Raw genomic sequence first — 13,824 nt, forward strand, 5'->3', positions numbered from 1 at the left:
TTTGTTAGATTCTGGGTTAAACTTGGAACATTATTATACTCAGAAGTATAGTATATAAGGAGTGAAAGAGACTGGTTTTTACATCATAAGCTAATGGTTATCTGTAGGAGACAGATGGCTGTGGAATGTGTTCGGGGAGACGGGTGGAGATCTTTGGATTAGGCCTCAAGGGGGTTGAGGTCAGGTTAGATTCCGTTAAGGGAGAAACGATGGTTAATTATCCTATCACGTCGTCTTCCTGTCGAACCATAAAAATGTAAGGATGAGTGGCTAAATTGGAGTATATATATATATATGTCTGAATGCAACTGTATCGACCCTCTGGGCAGAATAAACTTGGTTAAGCTTTCATAAATGTCTGTTGAGTTTCTTACTCTGAGAATTAGAACCTAACACCTTACTGTCTGATCTTTCACTGTGTTGAGTGGGTTCCCAGGGCTATGCTGGGGTAGTGAGAGGTCGGCGACACACTGGAGGGTGGCAGTGGTAGGGAATGCACATATTTTGTGGGGGACACTATCTTCCAGACTATGAGTAAGCCATTGAGTCAATCTATAAAAGTGTCCCGGTGTGTCGCAGGGTTCCTTTAGATTTCCTGTTGTATTGACTGTGTCCTACCACTGTTCTCAGGAAATGGGAAAGAAAGAGAGATTGATTTCCATCCCATTTGTCCCTGTACCCCCCTCCCTTCATAATTCTCTCTCTCGCTTCATTCCTCCTTGACACCACTGTGTTGCAGTGAATAGCAACTTGGTGAAGACTGATTAACCTTATTGCTTTGGCTACGGATTCTATCAATGTTAATCTAATTTAGCCCTGACCTGCTTGTGTATGTGTGTGCACGCATGCGTGTCATCGCTCTAAATCCAGTTTGCATGAATGTGATTGTGTGCATCAATCAAATGACCCCTTAACTCAGTTAAAGTAGTAGGTTAAATGCAGTAAATGGCTTCTGTGTTTATAAAAATATTGATTGGTCTACATTCTAAAGATAGACCACCAACAGCACTTTTTATAATTTCCAAAGTAACTACAAAAACACCTTCTTAAAAATGCATAGTACGCCAAAAATGGGAGATTGGTTAAACTTGATCCCTGTGCATAGGTCTGTGAACCGTTCCTAAGATTCATTGTACTGTGACCCACAGTGGAATGTAAAGCAATTCAAATCCAGGGACTGGAGATGTTTAACACGGCACTGCTGGTTTTCATCCTTCCGTCCCCTCTAACAAGGGACGGCTTCAGACCTGGTTGGTACTTTGGACACAACGAAGCAAACTTTATTGGTCGCGTACACATATTTTGCAAATGTATGGCGCGTGTAGGGAAATGCTTATGTTCCTAGCTCCAACAGTGCAGTAATACCCAACAATACACGCAAATCCCCAAAAAGTAAAGGAATTAAGAAATATACCTGGCCAATCAGTGACAGTTATACACTCAGTAGTCAGTTTATTTGCTCCTAAAGACAGTGAGTCACGTGGCCTGCTATATAAAGCAGGCAGACAGGTATCGAGGCATTCAGTTACTGTTTGATTGAACTTTAGAATGGGAAAAACAAGTGACCTAAGTGACTGAGCATGGTATGATCGTCGGTGCCAGGTGCACCGGCTCCAGTATCTCAGAAACGGCAGCCTCCTGGGGTTCACGCACAACAGTGTCTAGGGTTTACAGAGAAAGGTCTACAAACAAAAACATCCAGTCAGCGGCAGTCGTTTGGGTGAAAACAGCTTGTTGATAAGAGGTTGAAGGAAAATGGCAAGAATGGTGCAAGCTAACAGACGGGCCACAAACAGGAAAATAATGGAGCAGTACTACAGTGGCGTGCAGAACGGCATCTCAGAACGCACAACTCTTTGGTCCTGGTCACAGATGGGCTATTGCAGAGACGACCTCACTGGGTTCTACTCTTATCAGCTAAAAACAAGAAGAAGTGGCTCTAGTGGGATCACCAACACTGGACAATTGAGGAGAGGAAAAACATTGCCTGGTCCTACAAATCCCAGTTCCTGTTGCGTCATGCTGATGGCAGAGACAGGATTTGGCCTGGGCACTAAGCAGCATTAGTCCATGGCCCCATCCTGCCTGGTGTCAACTGTACAGGCTGGTGGCGGTGGTGTAATGGTGTGGGGAATGTTTTCCTGGCCCACGTTAGGTCCCTTGATACCAATTGAGCAAAGTTTGAATGCCACACCTTGTAGAATCCATGCCCCGATACTAGATGGGTGTACCTAATAAACTGGCCACTGAGTGCATTTCAATTATCTATCAGGGAGAAAGGAAGAGCAGAAAAAGGAATGCAGGACCCGGAGGTGTGGATGTGACTGACTTGCCCTGGTGTAGTGGGTTTATTTAGTCTAGTTGGTATGAAGTAGGGAAAGGGGATACCTAGTCAGTTGCACAACTGAATGCATTCGACCGAAATGTGTCTTCCGCAGTTGTTGTTGGGGGTTAACTGCCTTGCTCAAGAGCAGAAGGCAGACTTTTCCACCTTGCCGGCTCGGGGATTAGAATCAGCTCCCTTTCGGTTAGTAACGCTCTTCACCGCTAGGCTACCTGCCACCCTAAGTAGCTTAAGTACTGTGTGTCTAATTAGACAATGGACTGAACTGGCGGGCTGCTGGTGACATTTGGTGTGTTTTAGCCATTGTGACATGTCAACACTCTGGCCAAAACGCAGATCGGCTGGCTTGACCTTTCCAGCGGCTCAGCAGTTTCCCCAGAGACAGTCATTATTTAATTTCTCCTTCCTCTATTATTCTCTCTCTCCCTCCCTGCAGTTTGTCACCCCAGAGAGGTCAGCTCTCCATCTGAGAGGCACGCCTAATGAGAGAGAGAGAGAGAGAGAGAGAGAATGAAAAAATAAGGAAAAGCTGGAAGGAAGGGATGAGCTCCCAGTAATAGTGCTAAAGACTGAGAGATAGCACCAGAGAGCCACAGAGATAGCATACACCGATAGAGATGCAGAGAGAAGAGAGAATTCTCTGGACACCGTGGGCCAGTGAAGGGGGTTCACCTAGGGGTCGTGACAGGGGCTGTACCAAATGTTTGATGTATTATAATAATTGATTATGCTTATGTTGTATTAATAGAAGGGGAGGGGTTATAAGATCCCGCCCTCCTTACATTTATAGGGTCCTAGACTACAGATTAACAATATATATTCATTATAGAGGTTTAGTATTGTTCCACAGTTGTTTTCTGGTCTCTTTGCTCTTATTAAAGAGACCCCTCTGAGAAATGTGTGACTGTGGAGACAGAACTCTGCAGGGGAGTGTAAGAGATAAGACATTAGTCAGACATTCCACTATAAATCAACTTGGATATTTACTGCTAAGCTTTTAGATAGCTATATAAACAAGAGTTTTAGTGTAGAATAGGCATGGTTTTGGTCTCATGAGTAAAAGATAATGATGTAGGCAGTGACATCACTAGGGCTGGACTTCAGGTTTAATAAAATAACTTGGGACTTTTTCTTTGATGCAGAACTGACTCGGAAGCATGCATTATGTTCCTGTTGTCAACTTCTGTATGCAACTGCCTTAATAAAGGTTTTTGAATGATTTAATTAAAGATATTGTCATAATGCTAATTTCCCCAATGAGCCAATGACTGACAAGGAACAAGGAAACAAACCCCAACACCAGACTAACACATGACCCTTAGTCCCTCCAGTACTAAACACTGCAACCAAATGCTCTATAACTCTAGGAGCCTAAATGAATTACCAGTGGAATGAAAGAGGAATGCAGCAGCTACCTAAACCTTTACCCTACCACACAAAATTCAGTTCAACAGCCAGCCCAGTTGGAAGCGGCCAGGGGGAAACCAGAAGCTTTGTGTCTTATTACCTGAGTCAAGACTCTTAACAATCCCATGGGCCCGGTGACAGGATGAACCTCTTAATCCCATGGACCCGGTGACAGGATGAACCTCTTAATCCCATGGACCCGGTGACAGGATGAACCTCTTAATCCCATGGGCCCGGTGACAGGATGAACCTCTTAATCCCATGGGCCCGGTGACAGGGTGAACCTCTTAATCCCATGGACCCGGTGACAGGATGAACCTCTTAATCATATGGCTCTGTGACAGGATGAACCTCTTAATCCCATGGGCCCGGTGACAGGATGAACCTCTTAATCCCATGGACCCGGTGACAGGATGAACCTCTTAATCCCATGGGCCCGGTGACAGGATAAAACTCTTAATCCCATGGGCCCGGTGACAGGATGAACCTCTTAATCCCATGGGCCCGGTGACAGGATAAAACTCTTAATCCCATGGACCCGGTGACAGGATAAAACTCTTAATCCCATGGGCCCGGTGACAGGATGAACCTCTTAATCCCATGGGCCCGGTGACAGGATAAAACTCTTAATCCCACGGGCCCGGTGACAGGATGAACCTCTTAATCATATGGCTCTGTGACAGGATGAACCTCTTAATCCCATGGGCCCGGTGACAGGATAAAACTCTTAATCCCATGGGCCCGGTGACAGGATGAACCTCTTAATCCCATGGGCCCGGTGACAGGATAAAACTCTTAATCCCATGGACCCGGTGACAGGATAAAACTCTTAATCCCATGGGCCCGGTGACAGGATGAACCTCTTAATCCCATGGGCCCGGTGACAGGATAAAACTCTTAATCCCACGGGCCCGGTGACAGGATGAACCTCTTAATCATATGGCTCTGTGACAGGATGAACCTCTTAATCCCATGGGCCCGGTGACAGGATGAACCTCTTAATCATATGGCTCTGTGACAGGATGAAACTCTTAATCCTATGGCTCTGTGACAGGATGAAACTCTTAATCCTATGGCTCTGTGACAGGATGAAACTCTTAATCCTATGGCTCTGTGACAGGATGAAACTCTTAATCCTATGGCTCTGTGACAGGATGAAACTCTTAATCCTATGGCTCTGTGACAGGATGAAACTCTTAATCCTATGGCTCTGTGACAGGATGAAACTCTTAATCCTATGGCTCTGTGACAGGATGAAACTCTTAATCCCATGGGCTCTGTGACAGGAGGAGTTTGTGTGAATGGAGGAGAGGCGTGGATACCTTTTATGACCAAGAGTAGGGCTAGGCCATCTATGAAATTCATTTGATATTCCAAAGGCCTGTATCGCAAGAATCAAAGTTATACATTTTTTATGAGCCTTTATCTCCGCTTGTTCACATCTTGTCTTTTTTATTTAGTCTCCTTCGCTCCTTCTGCTGTGACTGTGAACCTCCCCTGCCCCTCACAACAAAGATGAGAGATCACTTCTTCCTGTCTGTAACAAGTGGTTTCAACTCGCTAGTTGCTATTTGCATTTGAGGTTTGGTCCAACAGAATCAGTCATATGGACACCAAAATATCACTTTACTGTAATAGAGGAGAGGTTAAGCTTTCTAACGATACCCTTTTTGTGTCTCAACTGCTCAAGTTGCGCGCAGAGCAGACATTACTAACACAGGAGTATCAATGAACACTGATTTTGGAAAATGTATGCTCAGTTTGTCTCAGTTTGTCTAAACTTGAAATATAAAGATAAGATGGCTACTCACTAGTACTTGGGCTTGTGCTTGAGAGATTGTTTATGAGACCTGTGTTAATGTTCTATAATGCCTGCTACAAGAGGTTAGTCATTATTATTGTATGTGCATTATGCATGGTTATGGTTAAATTTGAGAGAAAGAAGGCCTTTTCATAGACTTGAAAGCCAGATCAGTGAATATTGCAAAAAGAGTAAACCATTTTGATAAAATAATGACATTATTTGTGGGTCTTATTGTTGTAGAAAGCTTATATGCTGTTGTTAGGGTTCGTTCTTTTCGTCCTTGTCAATCATCATTGGCTCATTGGTGAAATTAGCATTATGACAGTATATTTAATTAAATTGTTCAAGAACTTTTACTAATGCAATTGCAGACAGAAGTTGACAATCAGAAACATAGAACACATGTTTCCGAGTAAGTTCTGCATCAAAGGAAAAGTCCACGTTGCTTTTATCATGCTTGGAGTCAACCCCCTGTGATGTCACTGCATACGTTATTACATCCTACTCCTCAGACCAAGCCCATGCATACACAGCTATACTAACTTGCAAGAGATACAATAGTTCCAGTGTTTTCTAACACCTCAGCAGTAAATGTCCACTCCCCCAAGTTGATTTATTGTGGAATGTCTGACTAGTCTCTTACCTCCTTCACTCCCCTGCACAGTTCTGTCTCAGTCACACATTTCTAAGAGGGGTCTATTTATAATAGGCAGAGAGAGAGAGAAAACAACTGTGGACCAATTCTGAACCTCTATAATGAATATATATATTGTTAATCTGTAGTCTAGGACCCTATAAATGAAAGGAGGGAGGGCTCTTATAACCCCTCCCCTTCTATTAATACTACATAAGCATAATCAATTTATTCTAATACATCAAACATTTTGGTACAACCCTTATCATGACCCCTAAGTGAACCCGACACTGTGGAAGGCTTATATTATCACGCCCTGACCTTAGAGATCCTTTTAATTCTCTATTTGGTAGGTCAGGGTGTGACTAGCGTGGGAAATCTATGTTTATATTTCTTTGTTGGCCGAGTATGGTTCCCAATCAGAGACAGCTGTCTATCCTTATCTCTGATTGGGGATCATACTTAGGCAGCCCTTTTTCCCACCTTCAGTTGTGGGATCTTGTCTTTGTGTGTTGCATGTGTTGCACTCCTAGCTTTACGTTCGCTGAGTTGTTTGTTGTTTTTGGTGGAACATTTACAATTAAAAGAAAATGTACGCCTACTACGCTGCACATTGGTCTTCATTTAACGACAGACGTAACATATATGCTGAGCACAGCCAACAAGTGCTCAGCATATGTGGAAACTCCTTCAGGACTGTTGGGAAAGCATTCCAGGTGACTACCTCATGAAGCTGGATGAGTGAATGCCAAGAGTGTGCAAAGCTGTCATCAAGGCAAAGGGTGGCTACTTTGAAGAATCTCAAATATAAAATATATTTAGATGTTTTTAACACATTTTTGGTTACTACATGATTCCATATGTGTTATGTCATAGTTTTGATGTCTTCACTATTATTCTACACTGTAGAAAATAGTAAAAATAAAGAAAAAACGTTGAATGAGTAGGTGTGTCCAAACTTTTGACTGGTACTGTATATCGTGAATCGCCCATAACTTTGAAAAAAGATTGAGATATCATTTTTAGGCCATATCACCCAGCCCAAACCAAGAGGTACAGACACTGAACTGATTGGCTGGTGGCCATTGTACAGCTTAGAGTAAAGATTTAACTGTTTAGAAGCCACAGAGAGAGCGAGAAAGAGCCAGAGAGGGCGAGAGAGAGCGAGACAGAGCGAGAGAGACAGAGCGAGAGAGACAGAGCGAGAGAGACAGAGCGAGAGAGAGAGCGAAAGCGAGAGAGAGAGCGAGAGAGAGCCAGAGAGAGCGAGAAAGAGAGAGCGAGACAGAGCCAGAGAGAGAGACAGAGAGAGCCAGAGAGAGCGAGAGAGAGCCAGAGAGAGCGAGACAGAGCCAGAGAGAGCGAGACAGAGCCAGAGAGAGCGAGACAGAGCCAGAGAGAGCGAGACAGAGCCAGAGAGAGCGAGACAGAGCCAGAGAGAGCGAGACAGAGCCAGAGAGAGCGAGACAGAGCCAGAGAGGGCGAGACAGAGCCAGAGAGGGCGAGACAGAGCCAGAGAGGGCGAGACAGAGCCAGAGAGGGCGAGACAGAGCCAGAGAGAGCGAGACAGAGCCAGAGAGAGCGAGACAGAGCCAGAGAGAGCGAGACAGAGCCAGAGAGAGCGAGACAGAGCCAGAGAGAGCGAGACAGAGCCAGAGAGAGCGAGACAGAGCCAGAGAGAGCCAGAGAGAGCGAGACAGAGCCAGAGAGAGCGAGCCAGAGATCTGTTTATTTATCTTCCCTTGCCATTCACACAATACCTAGTTGCACAACGTTACACCAGTGTAAATAGATAATAATATAACATTTGAGATGTCTATATATTTTTTATATTTATTTTTTACATTTCGGATTGCATATTTTACGTTTGTTTTTCACTTGCTTTGAGAATGTAAACATAAGTTTCCCACGCCAATAAAGCGCCTTAGAATTTGAGATAGAGAGGAGAGCGAGAGAGCAAGAGAAAGAGAGAGTGAGAGAGGGCGAGAGAGTGAGAGAGGGCGAGAGAGCAAGAGAAAGAGAGAGTGAGAGAGGGCGAGAGCGTGCTGTGATTCTCACCCAGGATAGTTAAGGACTACAGGTTGCAGAGGGACTTGGTGATAAAAACTAACAGAGTGTGAAGTGCATGTGGAGGGTGTTAAAGTCAAGTACAGCTGAAGAGTAAACATACCAGTAAATAGGTGTTTTGTTATTGGGAGCTGAGAAGCCACCTGACATCGACAGGAGATCAAGGTTGTGAAAATCTGGAGGTGCGAGTGGAACTTCAAACTTTTTGAAGAGGCAGAGAAGTAGGCTTGGACGATATACCACATGTCAGGGTATCTGGAAATAACCACAGGATGTTTTTTCAATACCGTCAAAACTATTTATTTTCAGTTTTTTAATACATTTGAATTTTTGTGCCTACTTTTTAAGTAAGTACCTGCAATCAACTTGTGAAATATGTTAGGAGATAGAGGACTGCGTTCTTCATTTCACTGGACAAATACTTTTTCATTAGGAAGTTTACCGGTTGTCCCCAGGCAAATGGTGTTTGTTTACAAGCACACAAGACCGGAACCTTGTAAGTCACTCACTGTTGTGCAGCACGAGCCAGGTGATTTAGTTACAGTATGGAATTCACAGATAAATGTTTGTGAGCTAGATAGCTTAGAACTATTATTTAACTGTCTAAATGTGCTAAATGCTCTGGAGTTGTACATTTGGATAGCTAAGCTATCTAGCTAAGTGGTTAGCTTCTTCCAAAATCAAGCTTCACTTGGTAACAACAGAGAATCCTCTCCTGGATCAAGCCTTGCTGTCTAGTATTTGTTTTGTGTGTGCAGCAAACTGTGAATAGCATATTTTAGTACTTGTACAGTGCAGTCGGAAAGTATTCTGACCCCATTATGTTACGTTACAGCCTTATTCTAAAATTGATAAAATCCTCAATCTACACACAATACCTGATAATGACAAAGCGAAAACATGTTTTCAGAAATGTTTCAAAATATATTAACAAATAAAAAAACAGAAATATCTTATTTACAGAAGTATCCAGACCCTTCGCTATGAGACTCTAAATTGATCTCAGGTGCATCCTGCGTCCATTGATCATCCTTGAGATGTTTCTACAACTTGATTGGAGTCCACCTGTGGTAAATTCATTTGATTGGACATGATTTGGAAAAGCACACACTTGTCTGCATAAGGTCCCACAGTCGACGAGGCACAGAAACCCCCCCCCCCCCCCCCATAAAATGCAAATTAATTACTTAAAAATCATACAATGTGATTTTCTGGAATTTTGTTTTAGATTCCGTCTCTCACAGTTGAAGTGTACCTATGATAAAAAATTACAGACCTCTACATGCTTTGTAAGTAGGAAAACCTGCAAAATCGGCAGTGTATCAAATACTTGTTCTCCCCACTGTGTGAATATATATATATCTGGGGAAGGGTACCAAAACATGTCTAAAGCATTGCAGGTCCCCAAGAACACAGTGGTCTCCATCAATCTTAAAAGGAAGAAGTTTGGAACCACCAAGACTCTTCCTATAGCCGTCCGTCCAGCCAAACTGAGCAATCGGGGTAGAAGGGCCTTGGTCAGGGAGGTGACCAAGAACCTGGTGGTCACTCTGACAGAGCTCCCAGAATTTTTTTGTGGAGATGGGAGAACCTTCCAGAAAGAAACATCTCTGCAGCACTCCACCAATCAGGCCTTTATGGTAGTGTATACCATGCACTGTCAACCTATACACAGGTCATGTCCAATCAAGTTAGAAAACAACTCAAGGATGATCAATGGAAACAGGATGCACTTAAGCCCAATTTCGAGTCTCATAGCAAAGGGTCTGAATACTTATGTAAATAAGGCATTTCAGATTTTTTATTTATTTAACATTTGCAAAAATTTTGAAAAAAATCTGTTTTCGCTTTCTCATTATGGAGGATTATGTGTAGATTGATGAGGTATGTGTCTATATTTTTAGGATAGCAAAGGGCAGGGTTTCTGCGTGTGTGTGCGGTTTATATAGTGGTGTATGTCCTTACCTTGTTGGGCTGTCCAACGAAGGGGTTCCCAGGACAGCGCTGGTTGATGACGTCTCTGATGAGGTGTTTCTGTCTATTGTAGGTGGTGAGGATGCTGATCCTGTCGGCAGGGTAACGCAGCAGACGCATGTACATGAACAGATCCACACAGTACTCTGCCTCACCCAAGTTCGACAGAGAGAGGGAGGAAGGGTTGAGAGAGAGGGAGGTGGGGTGGTGGGGGGGTTGACGAGAGGGGGGTGAGAGAAAGAGGGGGCAGGTTAGACAACAAAAAGTTTTGCACACAGGGGAAATCAAACAAAATACTATTACTAAAACAGATACAAAAACGAATTTCCCAGTGTATTAGAATGTTTTCCCCTACTGGTTTGACTATAAGCGAGATGATTACAAAAGTCTTCATGTTTGTAATACACATTTCCACACTAATTCCAAGCTCTTTTAGTACCCAGAGGGCACTGTAAACCAGTCTGTGTGTGTTTGTTTTAATATATGAAATCTGTGCCTGTGCCCCTGTGCTGGTTGGTGTGCCACGCAGAGAGGGGTCTGATGGGGGTGAGGTTAGGCTGGCTGGGTTTATGTCCCGCCGGGCTGGTAGGCGGCATGACGGGGTGTGAGGCGCAAGCTCATTGGCCTGCTGCTGAACCACACTGGGACTGGGATATGCGTTACTTTCCCTCTCACTAAACTAAAACACAGGATCGGGTGGCAGGTCTTATGCATACAGATGTTCACTTACAGATACACAAAGAAATGCACGTAAAGTTGCACGCATGATAAAAAAAGATAGACACCATCTTACATACGACACACAAATACACACAGACAGGCACGCACACACATGTGCACGCCGATGCATACACACACACACACACACACACAATGTGCAGTCAGCTGGCCTCTCAGTGCCTCGATTCTGTCTGCAGTGCAGTGAACAAAGGGGGTTTGGAGGATCATGACAAAAGTAGAACATCACGCTTCTCTTTCTCCTCCCAAATACAGACAGGTCACAGCTGTTCAACAGCAGCTGGCCAGCCTCTCTCTCCATCTCTCGCTCCCTTTCTCTCTCCATCCCCCTCTCTCCGTCTTCTCGCTCCCTTTCTCTCTCCATCCCCATCTATCCATCTCTCACTCCCTTTCTCTCTCCATCTCCCTCTCTCTGTCTCTCGCTCCCTTTCTCTCTCCATCCCCATCTCTCCGTCTCTCCCTCCCTTTCTCTCTCCATACCCCTCTCTCTGTCTCTCGCTCCCTTTCTCTCTCCATCCCCCTCCCTCCGTCTCTCACTCCCTTTCTCTCTCCATCCCCCTCTCTCTGTCTCTCGCTCCCTTTCTCTCTCCATCCCCCTCCCTCCGTCTCTCACTCCCTTTCTCTCTCCATCCCCCTCTCTCTGTCTCTCCCTCCCTTTCTCTCTCCATCCCACTCTCTCCGTCTCTCGCTCCCTTTCTCTCGCCACCCCCCTCTCTCCGTCTCTCGCTCCCTTTCTCTCTCGCTCACCCTCTTTTCCTCCATCTCTTTCTGCCTTCATCTCTTTCTCCATCCAAGTGTTTGATCCCTCCCCCACACTCATTAATACGTAGACATCTCTATAAAAAATCAAAAGGCAGTTATATATGTCTTTTTTTTGTATACATTTGCAGCCTCAAGATGCAGTGGCCTTACTATCACCGATCCTCTGATTCTCACCATCTATGTTCTAATTAGCGACCAGAAGCGTTTCAGTTAATCCGCTGTTTTCAGATTAAGACCACTATTAAAGGAGACTGTTTTCAGATTAAGACCACTATTAAAGAGGACTGTTTTCAGATTAAGACCACTATTAAAGAGGACTGTTTTCAGATTAAGACCACTATTAAAGAGGACTGTTTTCAGATTGATTCCACTAGTAAAGAGGACTGTTTTCAGATTAAGACCACTATTAAAGAGGACTGTTTTCAGATTAAGACCACTATTAAAGGGGACTGTTTTCAGATTAAGACCACTATTAAAGAGGACTGTTTTCAGATTAAGACCACTATTAAAGAGGACTGTTTTCAGATTAAGACCACTATTAAAGAGGACTGTTTTCAGATTAAGACCACTATAAAAGGGGACTGTTTTCAGATTAAGACCACTATTAAAGGAGACTGTTTTCAGATTAAGACCACTATAAAAGGGGACTGTTTTCAGATTAAGACCACTATAAAAGGGGACTGTTTTCAGATTAAGACCACTATTAAAGGGGACTGTTTTCAGATTAAGACCACTATTAAAGAGGACTGTTTTCAGATTAAGACCACTATAAAAGGGGACTGTTTTCAGATTAAGACCACTATTAAAGGAGACTGTTTTCAGATTAAGACCACTATTAAAGAGGACTGTTTTCAGATTAAGACCACTATAAAAGGGGACTGTTTTCAGATTAAGACCACTATTAAAGGGGACTGTTTTCACATTAAGACCACTATTAAAGAGGACTGTTTTCAGATTAAGACAACTATTAAAGGGGCTTGGATAGATTTGATAAAACACTTACCCGTCTCACTATTACTAAGTTGTTATCGGTTTCAGTGACTTTTAACCAGGGCTGAAAGGCTATAATATACCACAAGCACACGGAGACACACACACACACACGGAGACTGAGATACGCACGCATACACACACTGAAACGCACCCTGGAGGCAGTGCTTCCACAACGGAGAATGATCTGCCCTCCAAATGTCGCCAAAATGAAATTACACATTTCCAACAGTATGCATTATTCATCCAGTTTCAATTAAGGCTGGGCACGGTGGAATAACAGGGTGGAATAACAGAGCAGGGTGGGGTGGAATAACAGGGTGGAATAACAGAGCAGGGTGGGGTGGAATAACAGGGTGGAATAACAGAGCAGGGTGGGGTGGAATAACTCACACAGCCTGGACCTTTGCTAGACAACCTGCCATGGAATCCCATCAAAACACTGCACCACGTCTGTTTCTGTTCCCACTGACTTCCCCTTACCTGGCTCCTAATAAACCCTGTTAATATGACTACCGACAGATTTTCCTGACCATGTGATCTGACCAGGAAACACTCTGGACGTCTAGTTGTAACCCAGAGACACACAGACACGCTGTAAGACACACATAAGCACCAATGGACACACACATCCACCCACCAGAGCAGACATCTGTGTGTGCCCGCGCCAGGGTTTTCGTTAGGAAAATGTGATACCGGACAATGTGACCTGGAAGATTTTAATTTACCAGCCCTTTGAGAAATTTACAGGACCCATATGCATTGGGTGCATAATCCATTATTGAGTTGCGGCTGTCAGTGAGAGCATCTAAAATATGTGTGAAGATGTCTTGAGTAGGACTATAATTCTAAATATTGAGACAAGAAAGGGAAGGGTGTGTGGCGAAGATATAGATGAGTCTCTCCAGAATTGCTCAGCTGTCTCCCGCCAATCTTAGCACATTCATTGTTTCATTGTGTGAATTATTTCCCTTTTTTGTATTTTTTTTAAATCAACTCCCCATTACATACACTATATGGCCAAAAGTATGTAGACACCTGCTTGTCGAACATCTCATTCCAAAATCATGGGCATTAATATGGAGTTGTTCCCCCCTTTGCTGC

General features: G+C 43.8%; 1 protein-coding gene across 1 annotated transcript in view; it reads right to left on the reverse strand.

The window, feature by feature from the left end:
- The window catches only part of LOC129813045 (uncharacterized), a 121,831-nt gene that overhangs the window by 58,778 nt on the left and 49,229 nt on the right, over positions 1-13,824 (reverse strand). The window contains exons 11-12 of the mRNA XM_055865192.1: positions 10,222-10,376; positions 8,360-8,511 (exon numbers count right to left, since the gene is read on the reverse strand). Of these exons, the coding sequence (XP_055721167.1) occupies positions 8,360-8,511; positions 10,222-10,376 (307 nt within the window). The remainder of the gene's footprint in view (positions 1-8,359; positions 8,512-10,221; positions 10,377-13,824) is intronic.

This window comes from Salvelinus fontinalis, chromosome 16 (genome assembly GCF_029448725.1).
Source record: "Salvelinus fontinalis isolate EN_2023a chromosome 16, ASM2944872v1, whole genome shotgun sequence".
Classification (NCBI taxonomy): Eukaryota; Metazoa; Chordata; class Actinopteri; order Salmoniformes; family Salmonidae; genus Salvelinus; species Salvelinus fontinalis.